Here is a 27,193-nt window from a genome sequence, read left to right as displayed (position 1 = left end):
GTGCAAACATGGGGAAACCTCTAGAAATATGAGTTTTGAGTGTTATTTTTCAACTTACACATAAATTTCCTTGGATAGCAAATTCCCAGCACATTGCTGAAAGGTATCCAGGTAAACAGACTTTTAAGCTTTTACAGAGCAACCTTGAACATTTGAATTTTGTCATAATGCAAAAATTAAAATGTAAAACTACACAATAAATATTGTAATTTTTTTTCAAGACTGGGAATGACAAACATACCTGGGTTCTGAGAAAGTTTAACTGAGTAACTTGTTGAGTGTAGAATCCAGATCTCTTTACCTTAGCTCAAACCCATGACCACCCACAGCAATTGCATGCGATGCTGAGGGGGGACACAAAAATCACTGCCACACATGACCCTTTGGTTTGAAGCCAAGCCTCCGTCCTAGGCTTTTCTTCCATGGACAGTCCTTTCTAGCCTTTTGTTCCAGGGTATACTCACTCAAAAATACAAATACAGTTTATTAGTTCTAGGTTCAAAGGCCAAGCTGGGGGGTTAATATTTATTATTCACCCATACGTTTTTTTTTCAATTCTGAACTTTACTTTGAAATTGTTCAGTTATCTTTATTTTGTGCTTGGAAAAACGGAGTTATTACAATTTACTGCTTTTGTGATTAATGGAAATTTGATTGCAATACACCAAAGTGTGCATGCTGCATAAAATCTGAAATTTTAAAAACATCTACCACACACACACACGTGTTATATATAATATATATTATACACACACACACATATATATATATATACACACACATATATATATAAATGAGATCTCCTAGGCCTGATGATTATCAAATTCCTATATTAAGCTCTGGCTGGTGTTGTTAAGCCGTTAGGTAGGGGTGTCGAACTCAATCAGAGAAGGGGCCAAAATCTAAAATCCAGCCTAAATCGTGGGCCGAATGGTTTACTGAACAGTCATAAACTGTCATTGTGATGGAAACGCAGCGGAGTGCAGTGATGACAGCGCGGTGCGGGCCACATTGCAAGGCCTGGCGGGACGGATTTGGCCCGCGGGCCTTGTGTTTGACACATGTGGGTTAGAGCATCAGCTGGGATGTATGCAGGCGGCTACCAATTGATGTCTCTCACACTAATGTTTATCTCTCACCCTATCTTTCCCTCTCTACCTCTCTCTAAAAATCAATGGAAAAAAATATCCTTGGGTGAGGATAAAAAAAAAAAAAAATCAAATTCTTAGTGATTATGTATCCAAGCAACCTAATTTAGTTCTATGTAACTGTATTGTTTGCTTCTCATAATAATCAAATTAATATTAGATATTTACTTGTAAGAACAACAAAAATTATCTTTGAAGTTAATGTACATTGGTTCTCTGGACAATTTGCATATTAGCCATTTATTATATAGGATATACATTCAGTGGCTAGATTATTATGCATTCAGAGATCATAATAATCTGGCCACTCAGTGTAGATTTGCTTAACAATTATGCACTGAGATCATTTGACTTTTATCATTTGAACAAATATCCATGACATTGGGAACATTATTTTGTGTGTGAGATGGGGTAGAGGACAAAAAAAGAAAACCCCAGAGATTAAATCAAGTCTAAAACTCAAATTTCCTAACTGTTTATCTCCAATTACCTACCATACTTCCAAACTACTCTCTTTCAGCTAACAAACATGGGAGTGACATGTGGGTAGTTTTTTTTTTTTTTCTTGTTTTTAAAACCTCTCATTATTGATTCATCTCTCAGAAAAACCACTAATTCAGATGATTTCTACAGTTAATTTCCAATGCCTTTTTACCTAATTAATCATCCAAGGCAACAATTTCATCCCCATGAATATACTAGGTAAAAGGACATTAATGCATTTTTAAGTTTAAAAATTTCTTAGAACCAGACAATATATATCTCAGGGATTATGAATATTTTCTATCTCCAATACTAGGTAAATACCATAAACACTGAAATGCACACACAATAAACACTACAAACCTGTTATGGTCAGATAAACACCATGTTTAGATGTAGATTTTTAGTTTTCAAATAAGTCAAATACTTACTAGTTCTGAGAAAGAGTTGAGTCCCAGATAATGAAAAGACAGGAAATAGCTTTGAAAGAAGAGATGTACTGCTATCACATAGAACTCGGTGAAGCAAACATCATTCAAAGGCCTCATACACACACACACTGTGAACCTGGTTACCGAGTAGATGTGCAATGCTGTTCTATTCTGCCTCAACATCTGAATGTGGCATTCTAACAACTGACCTACAAAACTATCTCTAGTGGTCGATTCTGTCTGCATATTTCTTCCTCTAAAATTCACAGAATGTCCTCTATTGTTAATATTCCTTGCCTTAAATATTTGTAACTGCTAATTTAAAATATATACGAGTGGCCAGATTATTATGAACTCTGAACGCATAAAAATCTGGCCACTCAGTTTGTGTGTGTGTGTGTGTGTGTGTGTAGTATATATTAGAGGCCTGGTTCATGAATCAGTGCATGGTGAGGTCCAGCCAGCCTGGCCTGGGGGAGGGGACATGGGCAGTTGGCCTGCCTGCCGGTTGAACTCTTGGTCAAGGGGACAATTTGCATATTAGCCTTTTATTATATAGAATATACATTCAGTGGCCAGATTATTATGCATTCAGAGATCATAATAATCTGGCCACTCAATGTAGATTTGCTTAACAATTTAGGTCAAATTCTAAAAGGTACTTTAAATTTCACTAGAATCTTAGGCAACTCATTTTTCAGGAAGTTATCTTTAATATCTATGCTAAATAAATAACATTTACACACAAGACAAACCACTATGGGCTTTTGTATGAATTCAAAGTATAAGACTCCAAGATAGTGAGCACACAGTGCAATATACAGGTTTTGTAACATAGAAATCCACACCTGAAACCTCGTATGTTCATGTTGACCAATGTCACCTCAATAAATTAAAAAAACATACAAAAGAATCCAAGGTAAATGTGGAGGTTCATCAAGTATTTCAAAGTCTAGAATCAACCATCTGCATATAAGAAATCACCTTGATTAAAATTTTCAAGCTTATTTATTCCTCAATTTTAAAGTCTGCATTGGACAAAACAGATATAAATGTATTTGGGCAAGTTATCTTTAAAAATATAATATGGCTTAAAAGTCATCAATTATTCCTGTAGCAACACACTATATAAATACCCTTAGCATTGCTCTACTTTAGCCACCATTCTTAAGTGAATGCCCTGTATACATCTAAAAATATAATATGGCTTAAAAGTCATCAATTATTCCTGTAGCAACACACTATATAAGCACCCTTAGCATTGCTCTACTTTAGCCACCATTCTTAAGTGAATGCCCTGTATACATCTACAGGCAATAGAAACCTAATTACTTTGCCCCAAATAGGAATAAAGAATTAACATGCTATTGAAACAAGTTAATTTCTAGGGATTTGGGTAAAGACAATAAACATTAATGTAATTCAAGAAATAAGATTTGCAAGGCTTATCTATTCCCTTTATATCCTAAACATTTCTTGTAGAAACCTTATCAGACTTAGGAGGAATAACAGGAAATAGACACAACTTATCCTATTCTTCCCATCAGTTAAGACAAAAAATTCATGCAATTTTCAAAAATTAATTTCTTATAAAGCCAGTCAACAATCTTTTAAAAAGTGTAACCTGTTTTAAAACATCACAATAAAATTAGTCTTAAATATTGCCATAATTAAGGAAAAAAAGTAGTCATTTTTGAAGCACAAGAATCAAAGTTGCTTATGCAATGAAATTAAAAATCTATCATGTAACAATCATTGAGCTATAAATTAACAAGCACATCACCAACTGATTTTATTTATATTAATGACAAGTATAACATTTACCAATTACAAGTCTACAGGTTTACTTGTTGGTAGTAATTGAGCTTTTCCAATAGGGTTTTTGGGAGAACCTTTATACCAGACCCTTTCTCTTTCTGATGGCTTCCTAAGGATCCTGCTATTTATCCCAGATGATAAGCCTGTGTTATTATTTACAACAGACCTTAATATATCATGATTTGTCAGATCCTCCAAGGGACCCTTTATCTGGCCATCAGATATCACTTTTTGTTTACAAACTCTGGTTGACCCAACTGAAGCATTCATGGAGTCTGGGTGCCTCTTCATCTGTGAGAAAGATTTAGAAGTTAATCCCATGCTTGATCTTGTAACTGCATCAACATTTGACTGTTTGCATGAAACAGACTTCGGTTCCTTAGGACCTGATTGGGTATGTGAAACTGAGGAATCTTTTGACGTACTTTCTATACAAGAGGGAAGAGCACTGTCACAGCTCACTGATTTAACCAGAGGAGAAGCAGTATCACCAAGATGTGCCAATTTGTGCCTCACAGGTTGTCTGTCATACTCCAACAAAGAATTGATTCTTCTGACAGACTGACGAACAGGGGTGCGCTGAAACTTAAGAGGTGATTTAACTTTTGTCCTATTTGATTCATTTAAAGAAAGCTTATTAAACCATTGTATGTGGTCTGAAACCTTTCCGTGCTCGGATACTTGTAAACGTTCGGATAACCTTGTATCGCAATTTTCCACCAGTGACTGCTGTGTGACTATTCTCACATGCCTAGGTTTTGATAAGCTGGTTGTAACACATGTAATCTGCTCTGAGGAAGAGGTGTTAGCTGCATCCTCCCTAGAAGCTGTGCATTTCAACAAGTTCTCTTCAATCATATTCTCCTCCTTTAATTTAGTATTTAGTTTATCCCTTGGGGACTGTTGTGCTTTTACCTGTTCATCACTGGGCAATTCTTGCTTGTTTAAGTCATCATTTGGCATATCTGAATGAATGACTTCATCATGTTCCATCTTCATATGAGTTGAATAACTTTTTATAGTTGCTTTTCTATCTAATTTTTGAGATTGATGTACTGAGAAGTCTCTTTCTGAAAAATTATTTTCACTTTTACCAGTTCGGTGTTCATTTGATTCTATCACAGTCAAATCATTACTTTCAAATAGATTTTCCCCTGGGCTATATGCTATAGAAGATGTTTCATTTACTTCTACTTTCCCCACATTAGTAATTGATGACTGCTTGTGATTTATCAATGCATGAAGCTTACTTCCAGATTCCGAAAATGCTTTCTGAATTTTCACCAAAGTCTCTGTACTCAAGTTATTTTCATCCCCACTAAGAGAGCTTCTGGTTAGGTTGTCATTATGCTTATTATGTATATTAGAAGGGGTGAGTTCATATGAATTAATAGATGACTTTTCTACCATTTCAAACTCCAAACAAGAGTTTTCCACCTCAAGATTCCCTTCTCTTGGAGAAGTTTCTTTTGCTTCTATTTCTCGAAAACTTGAATTACTAGGCCCCGTCCAAGACATTCGGTAACTTGTTCCATTTAGTTGCTCTGGAGTTAATAAGTGTTCCTCAGACTTACTGACCTTTTTTGAACCTAAAATAAAACAGTTCAGGATTTTTAATCATTTATATTTGACCTAATTTTTACATTATTATCTGAGTACATAGTGAATAAAGGTACTAAGCATTTAATTATAATAAATTAAAGATTTGTGTGAAAGGACTTTTAAATGTCAAACTTTCATATTTATAAGCATCCTCCACTTGTTCACAGAAAATACATTGACAATTCCAATTTTTTTAATTTAAGATGAATTTTAAGTTTTCAGAATATATTTTATCATTAAAAAAGCAATTAAAGGTCATGTGTAAATTTTATTTCAATTAAGCTGGAAAACTTTTATTTTAAAAAACAACTGAAGTAGTACAGCCAGCATGGCTCAATGGTTGAGCACTGACCTATGAACCAGAAGGTCACAGTTCAATTCCCTGTAAAGGGATATGCCCATGTTGTGGGCTCAATCCCCAGTAGAGGGCATGCAGGAGGAAGCCAATCAATGATTCTCATCATTGATGTTTCTCTCTCTCACCTCCTCTCTGAAATCAATAAAAATATATTTAAAAAACAACAACTAAAGTAGGTTTTTTGAGTAAAACTCTAACAGTATCATATCAATGTACCTTTACCTTTCTTGGTTAATCTTTCGTCATTATCTGGGCTAAAGAGCAGACCTGTTTTTACAGATTCAATCCTACTTTCTAAACTTTGCTGATTTGCAAGTCGTCGACCAACAAGTTCATGTCTATTGACACCAGAACACCCATTCTGTACAGAAAAGAAAAATTAAAACATTTTGCTTAAAAAGTAAACCAACCAGTTAATTTTCAAAATATTAAGACAAAGTAAATTTTTTATGATTATCAAAATTCTCTATAGTTAATTAAAAATAATATAATTGAGAAACAATTTTGTACTAAATACAAATATATATGCATGTATGATGATAAAAACTAAGCATATGACTCTGCTCTTAGTTACTTTATGATGCAAGTAAAAAATTGCCTCCTATCTTCATTGACTTAAAAAAAAAAATTATGATGAGTCTATGTCAGGGTCTATTCACAAAAGTGAAAGGAAAAAGAAAAACAAACAAAAAAACCTAAGGCCAAAATCTTACCTCCATGGAATTTATATTCTAGGTAGAGAAATTTAGACTAGAAAAAAATAATCAGTTAATTATATTGTACTAGAGGCCTGGTGCATGAAAATTCATGCACTGTAGGGGGGTGTCCCTCAGCCTAGCCTGCCCTCTCACAGTCCGGGAGCCCTCAAAGGTGGGAAGCGACCGGGTGATCAGATCAGGGGAAGGCAACGCCCCCAGCATACCTCTGCTGCTGCCACTGCAAGCAGCACAAGCCTTGGCTGGCCCTGGTTACCTGAGCCTCAGGTGGTCCTGGGTGGCTGGGGGCCTGAGGGGACTGGGGGACTCTGGAGGCAGATGCGTGGAGCGGCTAGACCCGCCTGAGGGCAGACGTGGCCATGTTGTGTATCTGCTGCCCTGGCAGGGCTGAGGGGACTAGGCACCGCCATTTTTGAGGGTGTGACAGTCAATTAACATATTCCCTTATTGGCTGTGGGCACCATCATCTCTGAGGGTGTGATGGTCAATTAGCATATTCCCTCTTTATTAGATAGGATAATATATAATATAAAACATGAAAAGTGTTATGGAAAAAAGTAAAGTAGGGTACGAAGTATATGAAGTGGTAAAAAAAAAATGGGGGTATAACTTCCAACACAGCGATCATAAGATGATCTGTGAGTAAAAAAAAAAATGAGGGTGAGAGTCATGAATGTATAAGGGGTAAAAACATTTCAGGGAGAGGAAAATGCCAGTGCAGTCTCTAAGGCTAAGCCACATCTAGCATATTTGGCCTACAGAAAGGAGGCAAGAGTGGATGAAGCTGAGTAGGCAGGAGGAGGACTCAGAGAAGGCTGGGAGCAGGTTGTGTGCAGGGTTGCAGTTGATCAAAGAACTTAGTAGTTATTTTTGTTTGTGTGTTTTTTTTTGTTTGTTTTTTCCCCCCAGAGTGAAATGAGGAATCACTGGAGGGTTCTGAACAAAAAAATAACATTACTTAACTTTGGTTTGAAAAGGATAATTTGGCTAGAGTTCAGCAGCAAGGTGACCTACTAGTGGAGACTTATTGCAGTAATACAAATTCAATATGACAGGACTTAAAGATAAAAATGTAGTACTGGTGAAACTGGTCTCAATATACTCGGAATGCAATAGTTAGATAGGATTCCTAATAGTGAAGGTAGGGTGTGTGAGGGAAAGTGAGGAGTCAAGAATGCCTGCATGGCTTGGCCTAAGTGACTGAGTTGCCATAACTGGATAGTGAAGACTACAGGTAGAAGTGTGGTTGGGAAAGGCTAGAAATGGAGAAATAGAGGCAGTGAAGAAATGCATCTCAGACTTCTATTTGGGAAAGGTTACACTTGAGATGTCTACTGGATAGATATCCAACTAGGGAGGTCAAGTAGGCAGATGTTAAGAAACAGACAAATAGTTCAGGAGAGCACTCTGGGCTGGAGATATAAACTTCAAAGTCTCAAGTAAATATATGATGTTTAAAATGATCACCTTTGAGTGAGAAGAGAAAGAAAAGAGAAGTCCAAGGATGAAGCTTTGGGAACTCCAATGTAAAGGAATTAGAACAGTAACCAGCAAAAAAGGAATAAACTCATGAGAGTAGTGTCCTTGAAGCAAGAAAGTATGTTGGCTAGGAGCAAGTGATCAGCCAGGTCAAATGTTGCTGGTGGGTCAAGTCAAACAAGGGCTGATCTTCGTCTAGTGGCTTGAGTGAGGATGAATTCATGGGTGACCATGAGGACATTTGCTGTGAGTACTGAGGATGAAAGCCTTACTAGAATCGGAAAAGGAGGGACTAGAGATAGGCAAATGTAAGAGTTTGGTATGAAGAACAGTAGGGAATGGGAAAGTAGCTAGAGGAGAGGCAGGATTGAGTGAGAGGGTCTTTCAGCATCAAATCTACAGCTTCATGCTAAGATAAACATCAATGAAATGGTGATAGACACTCACTGCATCTTTGCTACTTTTCCCCAGACTAAATTTCAAACGAAGGGATCTTCGAACTTTTTCTTTACGACTGATTTTAGGAGAGAAGCACCCTGCTTTTCCTGATTCCACCCTAAAAAGAATAAAATTTAAAATATCAGTTTATAGCATAAAAAATGGAGAAACTTTTGCAAAATGAAATTTGAGGATGTCCAGAGCAAATCATATTTCTAAAATCAGTTAAGTTTTAATATAGCATATATGAACATATTGTATTTGCATACAAAAAAGATTTTTCCATCTATCACAATAGTTAGTCACTTAAAGATCAGAGTTATCAGAATAAACTAGCTTTTTAAATTAACCAGAAATTTAAAAATTATACATATCAACTTGAAGGAGGATTTCAAGCAAGTACATGATTCAAATTAGGAAGCTTTCTCTGGAGAATATATAAAGGGCAGCTGATTAATAAGGCAGAAAATTTTTTTTAAATTATGATTCTTGGTATAATGACAAAACATTTTATTAGCTATATACATCAAATATTTATCCAATAAAAGCAAAATATCTTAGATAAATTACCTGTAAATTTTTTTGCTTGCAATCCTTTTACTTCGCCGTGGTACATCTGTACTGATCAAATGATTTCCACCAATGGCTACAGGAGAGAGTGAACTCTGAGATGACACTTCTGGGCTTGTATCAAAGTGAACTATAAAAATAATCACATGTAATATATCATACACAATTATTTTCTTTTTCAAAATATAAACTGCTAATAGAGATTAGACTTAAAGCCACAAGAAAAATCATTATCATTTCTGCTTAAAAATTTTAGGGTCCAAATAACCCAACTAAAAAAAGAATCAAATTTTCTACTTTTTAGATGACAATGAAAGATCAGATTAAGCATTGCTTTCACATTGGCATTTTAAACTTATTTAAGAATATAAAGGAGTGGCACTGTTGCAGATTGGAGAAAGAGAAGCTTTCAAGGCGATTGTCTGTCTGTCTCACCACTTACTAATGACTTGAGTCTTTGAAAATGGATTTCTATAGCAAATATAAGTATTATTATAATATAAAATGTCCAGCAAAGTACCTGATACGTAATATTAAATACTATTTCTAAAAATAAACTATTGAAAAGCAATTTAGAGTTTGAGTATCCAGTATGCACCTGCTAGCCAACTGTTGTCTGACTTGAATATAACTTGTCTAATATTTTGGCAAAAAAATAATCTATAACACATGCGTAACCACTTGTCTACTGTCACGTTCCATGCTAAAAATTGGTGTTTACTACAGCTCATTTTGATAGTTATTTTAACACCATGTCATGACATTGACTATAAAAGAAATGTGGAAAAAAGTAAAAAAAATAAATAAATATATAAACAAAAGCTCCATATACATTGGCTTACATTTGAATTATGTCCAAGATATACTCCATAAGCGTAAACCTTCTTGTCATTTGTTTTAATAAAAATTCACATGGGCTCCAGAGACATCCAAGTGTATTTCAATTATAGAAATAGGAAGTAATACAACCATTACAGTGACCTTGGGGTGCGTGTACTTGGCTAAATAAAATTTTGGAGGTCAGTATAATGTATCCAATATGACACAGATAGGTTTATCCTAGGACAGCCAGAACACATGGCATAATGCAAAGTTATCACATATGTAAGAAAGAAACTGTATATAGGTACTCATGGACTTTAGATTAATACTGTTTCCTTTATACATTAAAAAAGAAGCATTTTGCAAATGAAATTTATTGAATTTAAAAAGTAGGATAGGAGAAAAAAAAAAAAAGAGTGCCCTAGCCAGTTTGGGTTAGTGGCGGAAGTGTCAGCTCACGAGCTGAAGGGTCCTGGGTTTGATTCTGGTCAAGGACATGTACCTCAGTTGCAGGCTCTAGCCCTGGGTGGGGTGTGTACAGGAGGGAACCAATCAATGTGTCTCTCTAACGTTGTTTCTCTTTCTCTATCTCTCTCCTTCCCTTCCACTCTCTCTAAAACTCAATGGAAAAATATCCTCAGGTGAGGAGGACTAATAACAACAAATAGGATTACTGTTGTTTAACCTAATGTTTTATTTTTTTAAAATCACTGATCAAACAGGTTCATACTAATGTTACAATAACACAAGAATGTTTAACTTTGTTTGGGGGAAGTTTAGAGAAAAGGATTCAGCAGATCATCCTTGGGGGACAATGTAATGCTAGTAAACAAAAGCAAGTAGAACCACACTTCACATGTGCCTTTTGGAAAAAGTTCTCCAAAATGGAAAAGCTATAGAGGGCTGCCTGAGAAGGCACATGGACATTCTTTAAGTTGTTAGCTGAGCCCAAGGTACTGGCACAGTACTTCTGTCTAGGTGTCAGCAGGGGCGGGTCTAGATATGTAAATCCAGTAATGCTAGGGCCTAGTTAAGGATGCAAATAAGCTCCTTTGACCCTATAAAATAAACCTGCAGCTTGGCTCAGTGCTCGCTGCCTCTCTATCAGAGAGGATGGCGCCCATCGAGCACCCAGCTTGATGAATCTATTTCTGCCTCTTGTCTTTTTTTAATTTCTTAATCCCCAGCTCCTCCACTCAGGAACCTGTCGTTTTCCGTGATGGACCCAGAAAACAGAGAAACAGCCCCCTGAAGAAAAGCCTTTACCTTTTAAAAACAAAAACAAAGTTACCTGAAATAAACTGAAGTCTTCAACTTCTGAATACTGAAAAAGCTATAGAGATAGCCTCAGGATTTTTATTATTATACATTAATGAACCAAGAGAACCCGTTAAGGACCATAGAGAACAAATTGCTATTGTTTTCAATTTTGAATAAAACAAGGAAAATATAAACTTTAAAAATAACAAAAGAGAGGCCTTTGAGAGGATCTAATAACCCAGCTAATGAATTCAAAATGGAACTCTTAACATTGTCAGAAACCAATAAAAATCTAAAAGAGGTAGAGATTACTCACATTTTGACTAAATGTGAAACAAATATGAGATGGAAGACCCCAGACTTAGTTATGGTTTCATTTCATTTGGGTTGACCATAGGTTATTTTGAGCCAACTGTATTGTTACATATGCTAAAGAAGCCTGCTCAACCAAAGACCACACTAATAAAAGTCTGGCATTCAAATCAGAATGATTAAATTATATTATTCCCTGGGGGCTCTGGTTGGCCACATTAGGAACTTATAGTTCATTTGGAAGAAAATGGCCGGGATGGTAAGGGATCTGGAAGTCATGCTGCAAGAAACAGTATATAAAAACTTTAATTTAAAGCTTTTAAAGCATAAAACATTAAAAATATTACAACCACCCCCCTTCCCCCCCAATGCAACTCATGATAGTTATTCCAAAGGTATACCCTACCCCACTCTGGATTCAAAGATGATCAAACTTTGAACAACCCCAACTCAACAGAAGATAGCAATATAGCTATAGCTATAGATCCAGAAGTAGAATTCAGAATGTCCAATCACATAAAATCTGAGCATCGATGCTATCCACAGAAGCCAGACTCTCCCTCCCAGCTATTTCTCATAATTTTCAATGGGCATGGCCATAAAACACATACGTGTCAATTATATAGATCAGTCTATTTTAAAATTTAGGGGACTTTATAAAAATTCAGGTTTAATAAAATATAAAGCTGTGGCTCCTCAAGGGCAATATTAACATGAAATAGCACTTTACCCAGAACAAGCACTCATGTTAATATTTACAACCCAATTATATAAATCACATTAGTTACCTGATACTGGTGTAGAACTGGTACTGAAGAGATTACTTGGCAACAACTCAAAATTAAAATTGTGCTTGATGGACTTCCTTTTCTTACTTGAGCAACCATGAGAAGAATCTACTGGCAGTTTGCGCTTAGCATTTGGTGTAAGAATCACTGGAGATTCAGACAGCTGAACTGAAAATCACACACAATTTATTGTTCCTCCCACAATGTTGATAAAATAAAAAAGCTTTATAAATTTATTCTTATAAAACTATTACTTAGGCCGAAACCGGTTTGGCTCAGTGGTAGAGCGTCGGTCTGCGGACTGAAAGGTCCCAGGTTCGATTCCGGTCAAGGGCATGTACATTGGTTGTGGGCAATGTATTGTACATACCCTTGAGGCAGCTGTTTCTCTCTCATCGACGTTTCTAGCTCTCTCTCTCCCTTCCTCTCTGTAAAAAATCAATAAAATATATTAAAAAAAACAAAAACAAAAAACTATTACTTAGGACTAAACATCAAATACATGCTATAAAACTAAATTAATACCATTAATTCCATAAAATAAAAATAAGCAAGCTATAGTAACTTGAGCAAAATATACTAAAAGATGCATAATCCACATTAAAAAATATTAACATGGGGAAATACATTATAAACAAGGAGTTAAAATAAAAATTGTTCTAAATATTATTTTTGCTTTTCATTATAACTGAGTATTAACCAGTTAATTTGTTCAATTTTGGGAAAAAAAACATATTATACTGTCTGTGATTGGGCTAAATAATTTCAGCCACAAGCAAACCAAGATTAAAAATAAAAAAAGAGAGAGGGTTACATATACTAGTAAACTTCTGGTTCTAAAACAAAAATAAAATTGAGTTATTTTTACATGTTCAATAACATATAACTTACAAGCAACAGAAAAGCATGATTAGAAGATTAAAGATAAAGTAGACTAAAATAAATTCTTATCTATAATTTTGGGTTAATTATATCAATGTAATTAGCAAGTCACAGCACAGTATTATAGTACAGTATCTCCACTAAAAATAATATTGGATTTGATTAAACCAAAATAACTCAGAAATTTTCATTAAGTACATATAACACTTACCGATTCTTTCTTGTTGAGGTGTAACAGAGGGCGTTCTGTTATATTTAAGTTTATTTAGTGCTCCACTGACAAAATCTGAAAGGCAAGGTATATAATCTCATAATCAATTATAACATTTACCCAACTTTCACCAATAATTCATATTGATATTTGTGGTTTTCTAGCATCTACATTTGTATCAATATATGTTTTTAAGGTCACTTAAGATTATTATTTCAAAATAGGAAAACACGTAAATGATATTTTATTCCCTTTCACTTATACTCTGATCTCTCTTTCAAAAAAATAAGAAATGTACAATACTACATGAAATGTGAGACAAATACTTATGATGCACAGAGAGTATGGAAGAGGAAAGCATTACTAGTTGAGAGAGAGGAGGAAGTGGCAATTAGAGAAAAAACTCTGCAGGGTGAGTAAGGCCTGGCCTGTGTTCTGAAGGATTAGTAGGTTTTGATTTGAGGAAAGGTGATCAGCATATGCAAAGGCATGTAAGTAAACACAAGATTTATATATACTAGAAACTAGCAGATCTTTTGAAAAATATTTTATTGATTTCTTTTAGAGAGAAAGGAAGGCACAGATACATTAATGAGAGAGCAACATCAAAGATTGGCTGTCTACTGCAGGCCGCCAACTGGGGATTGGAGCCTGCAATCCAAGTATGTGCCCTGACTGGAAATGGAACTGGTGACCTCTTGGTTCAACACAACCACAGCTACAATGGCTGGGTGAAACAAGTAGTTTCGTATTGCTAGAGCAACAGTGAACAGTAGATAAGGTAAGAGATAAGCCTTTTTTTTTTTTTAGTAGTATCTTGTGGCTTGTTTTTAATTCTTCCCTTTATTTTATTACTAGTAGCCCATCATGTGATATCACGCACAGTAGGCTGTCCACTGCTTCCAGGGGAGCCATGGTGCTTCCACAGGAGCTGTGCAGGTACTGCGGGAGGTGGAGCGAGCCACTGGCGCCCATGGGAACTGGGAGGGAGCCACACCACTTCCGTAGGAGCCGGGAGAAACCTGCGCTGATTCCGAGGGAGACAGGCCCACCATCTCCTCTCCCTGCCTGCACTCAGCCGCAGAGGTTGTGGGCCAGCCCCCCTCTCCATGTACCCTCCGGGCCTCACCTGCACGTGCAATCTCCTCCTGTTCGGTAGTGACCCATTACAGAGCCCTGGCCTAATTTGCATATTTCCTCATATATGTGTGTGTGTGTGTGTGTGTGTGTGTATATCCCCACTATTTATCTCCCTTATACTCTCTTCCACCTCTACTCACCACCCTTCTCTCCCAACCCCCCCCATCACATAAATATGAAACACTTCAGGAATTTGTATCATACTTGTGCAAGGGTCATGCTAATCTTCTCTGTATCATTCCAATTTTAGTGTATGTACTGCTGAAGTGAACATAAGATAACCCTTTTAAATCAGTAATAAGAGGGCTTGTGTGTCATTTTGAAAAACTTGGAACTTCTTTCTCCAAAGGCAAAACTGTCTGATCCACATCTTAGAAAAATTGCTGACAACAGTGTGAAAGACAGACCTGAGGCAGCAAGCCTCCTTGGAGGCAGGCAAACTAGCTGAAGGTTCTTCCATGTACGTTACTAAGTCATTCAACAAGTACTTAATTTGTTCCTGTAATGTGTCAAGCACTGCACTAGCATTAGAGATACAACAGAGACCAAAACAGTCTTTGCCTTTATGGAACTTAATCTCAGAGAGGAAACAAATAAGTACACTAAGGAAATACTAAATACATAATGACAAGTGGGTGAAATAGTCTGAAGTACAAATATAACAACTGAATTATACTGGGGAGTCAAAGGTGTTTCTGAGGAAGTGATAGTTGAGACCTGAAGGAAGAGTAGAAATTAGCCAGACAGCAGATGAAGATCTGACCAAGGACAAGAACAGTGGAAAATGGAGGCAGGAATAATTTAGGAGATCAAAGTTACAAGATTTGGTGAACAGTGAGATGGGGGGGAAATTCTGATTTGATGAGTCAGTAGACAAAGGTGCCACCAATAAATAATAAATAAAGGATATTATGAAAGGAAGAGTTAGACATGACCAAAAAACACTGAGATGGTTATAAATCCATTTGTGCAAAGATCTGGGCTGGAGATGTAGATTTGGGAATCATCAGCCCAAAAATGGTAGTTTTTAAAAAGACAATGAATGAGATAATAAATTAAAGAGAACAAAGCCCAGCCAGCACGGCTCAGTGATTGAACATTGACCTATGAACCAGGATTGAACATTGACCTATGAACTGGCTTACGGGTTTGCTCCCCATAGGGTATGCAGGAGGCAGCTGATCAATGATTCTCTCTCATCACCTATGTTTCTTTCTCTCCCCCTCCTCTCCCTTCTTCTCTGAAAATAATAAAAATCAATTTTAAAGATAAACAAATAAATAAAAAGAGGACAAAGAGTAAGAAGATCAAGTATAAAAGAACATTCAAGAGGTGGTCAGAAAAAAAATCCAGAAAAATAGAACAAATGACTTAGAGGCAGAAAAACCATGAAAGCATAATATTACAAAGCAAAATCAAAATTAAACAAGCAAAAAAGTAGAGGGGAAAAAAAAATCAGGAAAAACAGGACATAATTATCTAGTCAGAGATTCTCAATAATACAAGCCAAAAAACATACATTAGATTTAGCTATGTAAGAAATTGTGATTTCAACAGGAATACTTTCATGCAAAAATATACCCCGAATTTTCAATAACCATGAAACAAAAAATCTTTTAAATATGTTAATCTCCAAATATCACTCAAAATAGTTATTTAAATTCAAGCTCAGCGATAGTGCACTTATGTATTGAGAAATCTTATACTCTCAGGTGAAATATATACAAACCAGAGAATACTGAAAACCTAAAAGAGCCAAAAATAGGCAATGCTCTAACTTAGGGGTGTCGAATTCAATCAGAGAAGGGGCCAAAATCTAAAACCCAGCCTAAATTGCGGGCCTAATGGTTTACTGAACAGTCATAAACTGTCATTGTGATGGAAACGCAGCAGAGTGCAGTGATGACAGCGCGGTGCAGGCCACATTGCAAGGCCTGGTGGGACGGATTTGGCCCGCGGGCCTTGTGTTTGACACACGTGGCTTAGAGCATCAACCTGCATACGGAAGGGTGGCAGGTTTGATTTCCCATCAAGGGCATGTACCTAGGTTTCTGGTTCAATTCCTGGCCTGTCAGGATGCATATGGGAGGCAAACTATTGATGTTGTCCCTCTCATATCTCTCCCTCTCTCCTTACCCCTCCACCCTTCCTTTCTCCTCTCTAGCAATGGAAAAAAATATCCTCAGGATTTAAAATTTTTTTTAAATTACCTAAAAAGTATTATAATTAATTTCACTACAATGGATCACTGGATTTTTTTTCTTTTCCTTGGTAATATTCCCACATCATTTAGTTCATATTCCTAACTAATTCATACCACTTTTAAATCATTATCTCATACCTGGATTATTGCCCCTCATTTCTGACTATTCTCCCTACCTCCAAGTCTCAATTCTTCAAACCAGATAACTTTCTAAAATATTTTTAATCATGTTATGACTTCAATGGTTCTCTAAACTCAGCTCAATGTTCTAATTATTTAGCCTGATATTGAGCTCACTATAATCCTTAGGATGAACACTTCAAGTTGTTCTTTTTACAGACATTGATTACTTCTTTCTTACAGAAATATTTTCATAGCATTATTCTCATCTAGAGTAAGATACAAGTATTCTGGTCCTCCACCCAATCCCCCTTATCTTCTACTTTTTCTTCAAGAAGGCTCACTTTGAAGAGCCCTGTTCATTACAATCCTGAGAACTTTTCTCATTTGAACACGTTTTGTTTGTGCTGAAGATCTAGCACTTAATATTAGTTTATATTGTCATTTTTACTTTTCACATGTATATGTCATGCTTTCCTATCAACTATGCTGTAAGCACCAAAATGGCATACACCTTAGCTTCTGCTTCATGTTCAAGCAAATTTCAGATAAAGCAAATTGCTGTACCTCCCTAAAACAAACTGTCACTGCTCCTTACCGCCTACACTTTGTCTTCGCTTTCTCTTACAGTCACCAGGAGTTTCATAGTGACTTCCTTCAAAGCCTTCCAGTGATGGAGTAGCACAGAGACCGTCAATACCCAACATAGGCGGTATCTTTTCCATGATAAAATCTGGAACATGTCCTAAAGGAAAATGTTCACAATTAAGATCTTATATGCCCCCCTTACCTCGAAATGTTTCAATAGTATACACCAACTTTCTAACAGTTGTCTTCATAGTTCACTTGGAAGGATCTCCCTCACTTAAACAATCCCATTACTTAATAATGCAACTACATCTTACCAATATCTGATGCATAATCAATAAAAGTCTGTACTACTGCAGCCTGCAGTCGGAGCTTTTTTTCTGTGTTGGCAGACATCTTTTCATGTCCTTCATTTGTCTGAAGAAGGTTTGGTGCAAATATCACTGCAAGGTTGCTGCTATCCATCTTATTCTCACTGGACCTTAAATGAAAAAAGGTTTTAAGAGATGGCACCAAAGATAAAGATAAAAAGTTAAAGTATTAAAAGTGTATTTTGAAGACCTCTTACTTTTCCAGTCCAACACAAGTCATGATATAGTTACCCATCATCTACCCATCGACATGATTAGCTTGAATAAAGACAGAACCGAAATACACAGCTTCTGTGTGCTTAGATACACATAATCAAAATCATGCAAACACAGAACCCACTTTGTTTTTACACACAAATTGAACATGTTTGATTTTCAAACACAGTAAATCTGAAGTATTAGAAGGCAGGAAGTATGTCTAGAACAAGCAGGCTCATTGACAGCAAAGAGAAGAGAAATTTGAAGAGCAAAACACAAATATTGTAAAAACGCAGTAATTTGAAACCATTCAGTGGAAAAAGAATCCTACAACTACCAATAAGCTGTTCAGGCATTCATAATGATCACTACAAGGCAGAGAAGACATAGTAAATCATTTGGTATATTGTTTCTTAAATTTTACAGGATAGATTTCTTATAGTAAAGAAATACATAATATTAGAGGCCTGGTGCACAAAATTCGTGCACAGCGGGCAGGGATTGGAGGGGGGTGGTGTCACCTCACCACGGCCTGAGCCCCCAGGGGGATGTTGTCTGACTGCCAGTTTAGGCCCTGGGCATGAGGCCTAAACCGGCGGTTGGACATTCCCCTCACAATCCAAGACAGCAAATGCACCAATGACCATACTTTTCATACAGGTGAAAGGCATCTTGCTGTTGTATGGGTAGCTACATTTTTTTGCTGATAAGAAAAAGTGATACATAATACGATCCTTCTGAGGCAGTAGTAGCATTTTCCCCATCTTATGGGTAGAACAACTGAAGCAGAGAGAAGTTAAGCAATTGGCTTTGTCACATACTAACAGTGTCAGAATCAGAGCAGAACCCAAAGTGTGCAAGCCAGAGTCCATGCATGTCATTGCTGCATCATCCTGTTTTTTCAGTGTTAAAGTAGCCTTGCCAGGTTTTAATTTTTAAATCTAAGAGACTGTTCCCAATATATAGAATAGGATTCCTAGGCCTGGCTGGCAATCAGGGCCAATCTGTGGGGCAACTGGCAGGCGGGGCAATGGGGGGGGGGGGGGGGGGGGTCCCCTGCTGGCACCTGCCTGCTTGGCACTACCTGCTTACCGGCCCTGACCCACCAATCACCTCTCTCCCTCTCTCCCTCCTGCCCTCTCTCTGTCTCTCTGATCCTGCATTGGTGTCTGCCCCCTGGTGGTCAGTGTGCATCATAGCAACCAGTCTTCTGCTGTTTGGTCAATTTGCATAGAAGGGTTTTATTATATAGGATTTTTAAGAAAAGTTTCCACTCCAAATGAAATTTTATTATCTATAAGAGTAAATCCAGTTAGTTGAGTAATTAAACTCTCATTTCCCACGACTTTTAATTACTACTTACCTAAGAGAAACATTCCTGAGGAAATTAAAGAAGTATCTTAATATGTCGATAGTGTGGTCAGGCATAAGACAGGAGAGTAACAATGTAGCTTTATTCTTCTCTTCTGTTCCTAACTGTTGAGCTTTGAAAAGTGCTTCATGTAAATCAGCTGGGAGTATAGGCTCTGGCAGTTCCCTAAAAAACTGCTTAAGAAGTCCTGCAATGTCACAAGGAAGTGCAGAAGACAGGCCACTTTCACCATGATCCAGTTTATTCTGAAATAGATAAAATAATCTTGAATGTTTGGGGGCTTACGAGTATATTGCAAAAAAACTATCCTTTCTTATACTCTAAAAAGCTTTCTTTAATAAATTTCTTTTAACTCTTTCTTTAATATATCTCCTTTTTAGAAGGTTAAAATTAATAAAATTTAATTTTTTTTCAATTATAGAAACTAAGATCATGAATTTGAAACTACTCTTTCAAAGCATTTTATAATCAGCTTAATTATGATTTCACAGTGTATATGTAAATCAAAACATCAAGTTGTATATCTTAAATGTACTGGTGAATTATACTTCAATAAAACAAAGTGGGGGGGGGGGGCATCATAGAAATGATTTAATTTTTTTTGGAAAAAAGTTCTGGCCGAAACTGGTTTTTGGCTCAGTGGATAGAGCACTGGCCTGTGGACTGAAGGGTACCAGGTTCGATTCCAGTCAAGGGCATGTTCCTTGGTTGCAGGCACATCCCCAGTAGAGGGTGTGCAAGAGGCAGCTGATCGATGATTCTCTCTCACTGATGTTTCTAGCTCTCTATCCCTCTCTCTTTCTCTCTGTAAAAAAAAAAAAAATCAATAAAATATATATATTTTTAAAAAGTTCGTCTGCCATGAAAAAAGCTATTTTCAAATTCAAGTTCTGTCAATAATTCATGTAATACTTCTAAATAGTTCAACTGCAAAACCACACCAAAAATATGGCACCAAAAAAAAAAAAATGACAGTTCAAGAATATACTTACCTTTAATGCTTTTAGACGAATAACAGATCCTGATTTCCTAAAAAGCCCTTCTGTATGAATATGCTCTTCTAGAGATGTGCAAACATCAACAAGAAAACTGAAATAGAAAAACCTTTTCAGGTGGCCAGAACACATCTTTTTAAGTCCCATTATTCTGACAAAGTACAGGAGCAGACCAGGCACTACACCTCTTTCAGAAGCTCTGATGCTACAAATCCCTTTAATCTGTAATCGTTACTTGCTTCCTAAATTCTTCTCTAGGAACCACCATTTTACCCATGGACAACTTCAATAAACCCACTTAATCCTACATCCTTCTCAGTCCTCTGTTTCTCTGCTTTCATTCAGAGCACAGGAATTTTCTTTCTTTTTTTTTTTTTTTTAATATATTAATATTTTATTGATTTTTTACAGAGAGGAAGGGAGAGAGATAGAGAGCTAGAAACATCGATGAGAAACATTGACCAGCCACCTCCTGCACACCCCCTACCGGGGATGTGCCCGCAACCAATACATGCCCTTGACCGGAATCAAACCTGGGACCTTTCAGTCTGCAGACCGACACTCTACTACTGAGCCCAACCGGTTTCGGCAGGAATTTTCTTCTGCACTGCCTCTACTCTTCCTTCTTTCATATCCCAGTCTCTCCTCCACCCTCTCCAATCAGACTCTTAGTGCCATTACGCAAAAAAAAAAAAAAAAAAAAAAAAAAAAGCACTCTCGGAGTCACCAATGGCCTCTGCTTTGCCAAATCCACGGTAAATTCATTGTCTTCATCTGGTTTGTCCTACCAGCATTAACACACTTGACCACTCCCAGCTCATTTTAAAAATACCTTTTCACTCTTTTGGTTTTCCTACTGACTCCCTGACTGCTTCTTCCAAACTCCTTTTCTGTCAGACCTCTACATGCTAGGATGACCCAGGGCTCTAAGGCCTTCTTTTCTTCATTCTCTCCCCATGTGTGATCTTGCACAGCAAACACAGCTTAAAATATCTACAATCTACTTACTACATAAGCCCCAAAATAAGGCAAGGATTTTTCCTCAATCCAACAATATCTCTCAGAAAATCAAATACACCCCAGTCCTTACAATCTTTTTCATATTTAAAGGTGTGTGCTCAACTTTTATATTGAACAATTTCTAACAACCAATGTTAGTTTCAGATGCTTAGCTAACAGCTGGTACCAATAAATTAGAATGGATATCAGCTGTAAAGCAACTGATAAACGTTGCATTGGTGCACAGTGCCTAAACATTGCAGAGGGTAATTAACAGAGTAGTTTGTTGTTTTTAGCACGCAAAAGAAATTATGACTAAGATGTAGTCATTATTACTGGGAATATGACTTTGCAGTTCTAAATGTTGAAAATCCATATAAACAAACCTTTTGCAGGTTATTTAAAAAGCAAAATACTAAGTGATTATCTTAATGAAGATTATGAATCTACACCTACAATCTCAGGGAAAATGATTCTAAGGTAGCAAGGTGTTCAATAAGTGCTTTTGGATGATGCATCAATTAAAAATCTAGGTTACTGGACTAGAGTAGGCAGAATGAACCATACTTTGGACAGAGAGAAAAATAATTAGAAAGAGTTAAAACAGTTTATTTAAATGCATTTAAAATATTTTCTTAAGATGTAAACTTACCTAGTAATTTCTGATGCAGTTAGTCCAAAAGATTACTTATAAATAGTAAGCAACATAAAAAATATTCTTTTACCCAACTTTTCTAAAACAAAAATATCAATACTTTAGCTGAATTGGTAATTTAGTATATTACTGAATATAATTAGGATTGTGGCAAAAGAATTGGTGTAGATCTGAAATCTCTCATTTAATAGAACAAAAATAATTTGCTGCTGGGACCGGTTTGGCTCAATGGATAGAGCGTCTGCTTGGGGACTGAAAGGTCCAGGGTTAAATTCAGGTCAAGGGCATGTACCTTGGTTGCGGGCATATCCCCAGTAGGGGGGGTGCAAGAGGCAGCTGATTGATGACTCTCTCATCGATGTTTCTAACTCTCTCTATCCCTTCCTCTCTGTATAAAATCAATAAAATATATATTTTTTAAAAAATAAAAAAATAATTTGCTCTCTGACATTTACTCATTACTAAACCTTAAAATTCAATCCTGGAAGTAAAAATTAGTATATAAGTACAACCAATGGACATGGAACTCTGGGGAGGGAGGGGATGTGTTGGAGGGAGGGAGGGAGGGGGGAAAAATCAATAAAATATGTAAAAAATAAATAAATAAATAAATATGTAAAATTTTAAGCAAAATTTTTTTACATTACTATTGTGAAATGAAATCATCTGTTAATTTAAAACAAAAGTGTAAGTTAATCAACTATTTATTTTTAGACATTCAAACATCACTTTGAAATAGTTATTCATTTCAAACTTTGCTTACCTTGGAATGTGTCCATATTCTGGTACAACAGAATGGGGCAATGCATTAAAAGGTACTCCAAATATTTTACCCTAAAATGACAAATTTAGTTACTCTAACACAAATATTAAGCATAATATGGATTTTCTTAAACATTAGGGCAAATTAAAAACCTCAGCAAATAGCCGAAACCGGTTTGGCTCAGTGGTAGAGCATCGGTCTGTGGACTGAGGGGTCCCAGGTTCAATTCTAGTCAGGGGCATGTACGTTGGTTGCGGGCACATCCCCTGTAGGGGGTGTGCAAGAGGCAGCTGGTTGATGTTTCTCTGTCATCGACGTTTCTAGCGATCTCTCTCCCTTCCTCTCTGTAAAAAATCAATAAAATATATTATAAAAAACAAACGAACAACAACAAAAAAAAAACCTCAGCAAATAAATAAAGATAGTAGAGCCAGCTGGTGGCTCAGTGGTTGAGTATCGACCTATGAACCAGGAGGTCAGTTTGATTCTCAGTCCGGCACAAGCCCTAATTGCCAGCTCAGTTCTCGGTAGGGGGAGTGCAAGAGGCAGCCCATCAATGATTCACATTGTTGAGGTTTCCTCTCTCTCAGCCCACCTCTCTGAAGTCGGGAAAAAAAAAAAAAAAAAAAAATATATATATATATATATATATATATATATATATTTTAAAAAGCAAAAGTAAACTATAGATCAGTCAAGACAAATTCAGCAATTCTTTCAAGTACATTTTGTAAAAAAGTAACTACCTTATGCTAGATGCTAAGAGTACAATGATGGCAAAGATAAAGTCAGTGCCCTCAAGCAATGTGGTAAATTCCATTGGTTTCTAAAGCCACAATGGAAAAATCAACCCAGTTAGTGCTTAGTCATGAAATTCTTAAATAGATTTGTACCAAAACACTAAGGTTTCTCCTCTAAATACTACCTGTTCCTCCCTGTCTGGTTTGGCTCAGTGGATAGAACTTAGGCCTGTGGACTAAAGTGTCCTGGTTTTGTTTCTGGTCAAGGACCTGGTTGTGGGCTTAGATCCTCAGTAGGAGGCAGCAGATCAATGATTCTCTTTTTGATATTTCTCTCTCTCTCTCCCCTCTTCCTTCCTCTCTGAAGTCAATAAAAATGTATTTTAAAAAATACATGTTCCTTCAATGACCTTAAAAATACTGACCTTATACCTTCCTTCTGGCAACCTTATAAACACTAATTTGAATAGGAGGCTAAGTCGATTGATAATGGTAATTCCTGTCATTCATTGGGTACTTCCTAAAATTCCACCAGAAGTGGTTATTTTCAGACCCAATTACCTTTTACACACTCTGTGGAAAAGTGCTATTCAAACTACTTTCTGAGTTACCCAAAAATAGGGATTCCGCAAACATTTAATTGAAATTTCATTTAACTACTTTAAAAACCATTTTAAATATTCACAGCATTCAAATGTATTACTCACATTCAAAATTTAACACACTGAAAATCCCAAAAGTAAAATTGTAAATGTCAGTTAACTTGCATGTTTGTACACACCTTGCCACTGTCTTCATGCACGCATTCAAACCTCTTAAAAAATGTGTCACTGAATAAGAAAGTTGTAGCTTCTCATTGGACTTAAAATAAATTAAAGCCTGTATACGGTATGTGTCTACATATACAAAAATTAAATAAATGGGTATACCTAATCTCACAAATGTTAATTTAGTTTACATAAAACTGCTCTCCAAGAACTCTCGTGAAGCACTTATATTTTAAGAACATCTTATTTAACCTTGTATTTACAATGAGAAACCATTCAGCATTGTTCATGATTCAACAGATTAACAAAATTTCACTTTTTCAAACACGTAGCTCCATTTAATTGAGGAATACAGAAAAGACAGTCCTATATAATAAAGAGCTAATATGCAAATGATCACCAGGCCTTTGTGCCAGGAGACCTGAGGCCTGGAACCCTGCCCTATCGGGCTTGACAGGGGTGGGGCCAGCCAGGTCTGGGTCTCCAGGGGGTGGGCAGTAGGAGGGAAATTTTCATATACATTTTACTCATTTTCTTTCATCTCTGACACTTCTATTATAGAGAAAGGGCAAATAGCAATATTTCCTCTAATTATTTTAATGCATGAATTTCATGCACTGGGCCACTAGTTTAGAAGGGAGAGGGAGAGAGTTAGAAACACTGATGAGAGGAACATCAATCAGCTGCCTCTGCACATCTTCTACTGGGGATGTGCCGATCCCTTGACCGGAATCGAACCTGGGACCTTTCAGTCTGCAGGCCAGCGCTCTATCCACTTATCCAAACTGGTTAGGTCAGGACTGCCAGATTTTAAATACTGGCTCTCCCATTTATCAAGTGACCTTGATCAAATTAACATTCCCTATGCCTCAACATCTCCACATAGGTCCTAAATCTGATGCAGAATAAGCATTTAAAGAATATTTGCTGCTGTTACCATTACCATTTCAAAGAGAGCTACTTAAAAAAAAAAAAGTTAACACAGGTAACACACTGTCTGGATAAGTCAAAATTCTTTTGATACTGTGCAACCAAACAAAATATCCCCCCTACCCCCGCATTATTCTCAATAATTTGGCTTCACAAGTAACTGTTAAAATGTAACCTCATAAAATAAAGAGCATGCTTTTTAAAATTCTATGTATTGGAATATCACTTATAATACCACCTTAAAAGATTTCTAGTTCTTTAAAAAAAAAAAAAAAAAAATCAAAACTATAATTAGCCAACCAACCCCAAATAAGAAATAGTTTTCAATTACTATCTTGTGAGACCCTACTCATATTAACACTAGAATCTTCTGTATTTCCTCATTAGAATATTTTATTAGTGTTTCAAGTGTGACACTCAGGATATAGACCATTTATTATCGTTAACAACTATAAGAGGGGTGGAGGAGGGTAGGGGACTACGACGACAAGGCACCTGGAGATATTTTTAATTGTTACAACTAGGAGATGCTACTGGCATCTTGTGGGTGGAAGTCAGAGATGCTGCTAAACATCCTACTATGCATCATCTACCTCAAAATGTCAAGCTGCTGGGACCGAAAAATCCTGCAACTTTCTCTCAGTGACCAAAAAGCCCTTGTAAATAATAAGAAGCGTCATTCTCTTAAATTTCAGCCGTTGGCTACTTGGGTCGAATTGGACACAATTAAGCACCTTCTCTTTTGGATCCATACAAAATGAACAGTTTTGGCATGACCTGGTAGTGACAGTCAAGGTGAGCTCCCCACCGCGTCCCCTCCGCGGAATCCCCCCCAGAACTCACCACTGCGGCCGTGGCCTCCGGGTCCCGTCTCCTGCGCTCGCACTGCCCGCGGCCACCTTTGACCTTGATGCCGTAGACAGCCCGAAGCTGCTGCAGCAAGGCCAACCTCACCAGCCTCGGATCCCACATCCCGGAGGCGCCGCCCGCTCTCCGAGGCCGGATCCGAGTCCCGAACCCCGTTCGCCAACAAGCCTTCCAAGTCCGGCTCCCGCCCCGGTGTGCGCTCCGCCTCGCTGCTGCTCCGCGGCCCCCGGCACCGCTCCGGCCCCGGCCGCCAGCCACCTCCACGGCTCCCCCGGCTCCTCGTCCACTTCCACCAACCGTCTTCCCCTAAGGATGCGATCTCGCCACGCCTCACCTTCCCTTCACTTACGCCAGCCTTCTTTCTGGTCACACGACCCTCTCAGCTCCTTGCAAAGACCTCCCTTCTTCCTCCCCGACCCTTTCGGTTCCCGGGACCAACGCCCGTTAGCACCTTCTCACCACTTCCGGCCACCTTCGAAGCTCCCCCTTCCCTCCCGCCCCGGCTTTGCCCACGCCTCTCCCCCAGCTGTGAAGACTTCTGGCCCCTTCTGCCCCGGCAGGGTCAGTGGAGTGTCGGTCTCTGTCCCCGCCCCAGACCGCCGGGCCAGCCGGCTGCTCAGGCGTCTCTTCCAGTCCCGGTCCCCGCCCGGGCTGGTCTCCAGCGTCACCTCGTCTCACAGGCTGCCCTGCCCTCCCCCATGAGCCCGCCCGCGGCCCTCGGCCTGCATATCCCCGTACGCTCGCGGCAACCAGAAAGCCGCCCTCATGCCGCCCCCCGACGCCTCCGCAGACGCCCCGAGCCACTGTGGTCCCACCGCAGTCCGCCGCAGCTCAAATGGCAGCGCCAAACAGCGCTCCGCATTCTGATTGGCCCGCTCCGGTTTTCAAAATCAGGACCTCGGAGGGTGGCCAGGTGCTGCCTGTCTAGTGAGGTGCGGGCAAAGGGGAGACTACCAAAGGGGGTGCGGAAAAAACATTGTTAAAGTAGGAAGAGAAATATAAGTTCCACTAGCTTCTTCATAGCCATAGTTTAGAGGAAAATACTTTATAAAACTACTTGAATAGATTTGGCCGGCTCCTACGACAATATATTTGGGGAAATGTAATAGACACCTTATCTTCTTTTTTTTTAACTTGGGTAAGGCGGAAGGCCCCCCTACGGAGAAA

General features: G+C 37.8%; 1 protein-coding gene and 1 non-coding gene across 5 annotated transcripts; both read right to left on the bottom strand.

The window, feature by feature from the left end:
• Window positions 1–2,754: 2,754 nt before the first annotated feature.
• On the bottom strand, window positions 2,755–26,867 carry LOC118723972 (inactive Rho GTPase-activating protein 11B). 4 transcript variants are annotated; one of them, XM_045583826.1, is made up of 12 exons: window positions 26,003–26,865; window positions 22,723–22,793; window positions 20,303–20,399; window positions 19,302–19,555; window positions 17,687–17,850; window positions 17,380–17,526; window positions 13,319–13,393; window positions 12,226–12,393; window positions 9,044–9,119; window positions 8,483–8,591; window positions 6,057–6,201; window positions 2,755–5,469 (listed from the first exon to the last, which is right to left on the bottom strand). In XM_045583826.1, exons 1-12 carry the CDS (start codon window positions 26,129–26,131, stop codon window positions 3,890–3,892), a joined length of 3,015 nt encoding a protein of 1,004 aa, XP_045439782.1. In that variant the 5' UTR covers window positions 26,132–26,865; the 3' UTR covers window positions 2,755–3,889. The 4 variants fall into 4 exon arrangements, with proteins under 4 accessions (XP_045439782.1, XP_045439776.1, XP_045439777.1 ...); XM_045583820.1 differs by having other exon boundaries at window positions 9,044–9,173; window positions 26,003–26,864; XM_045583821.1 differs by having other exon boundaries at window positions 6,063–6,201; window positions 9,044–9,173; window positions 26,003–26,864.
• On the bottom strand, window positions 14,628–14,730 carry LOC118709922. Its single transcript, XR_004985199.1, has one exon. It is a non-coding gene; the product is annotated as a U6 spliceosomal RNA (small nuclear RNA).
• Window positions 26,868–27,193: the final 326 nt, after the last annotated feature.

This window comes from Pipistrellus kuhlii, unplaced genomic scaffold, assembly GCF_014108245.1.
Source record: "Pipistrellus kuhlii isolate mPipKuh1 unplaced genomic scaffold, mPipKuh1.p scaffold_m20_p_1, whole genome shotgun sequence".
Lineage (NCBI taxonomy): Eukaryota > Metazoa > Chordata > Mammalia > Chiroptera > Vespertilionidae > Pipistrellus > Pipistrellus kuhlii.
This window is presented reverse-complemented; position numbering and strand designations above follow the sequence as displayed.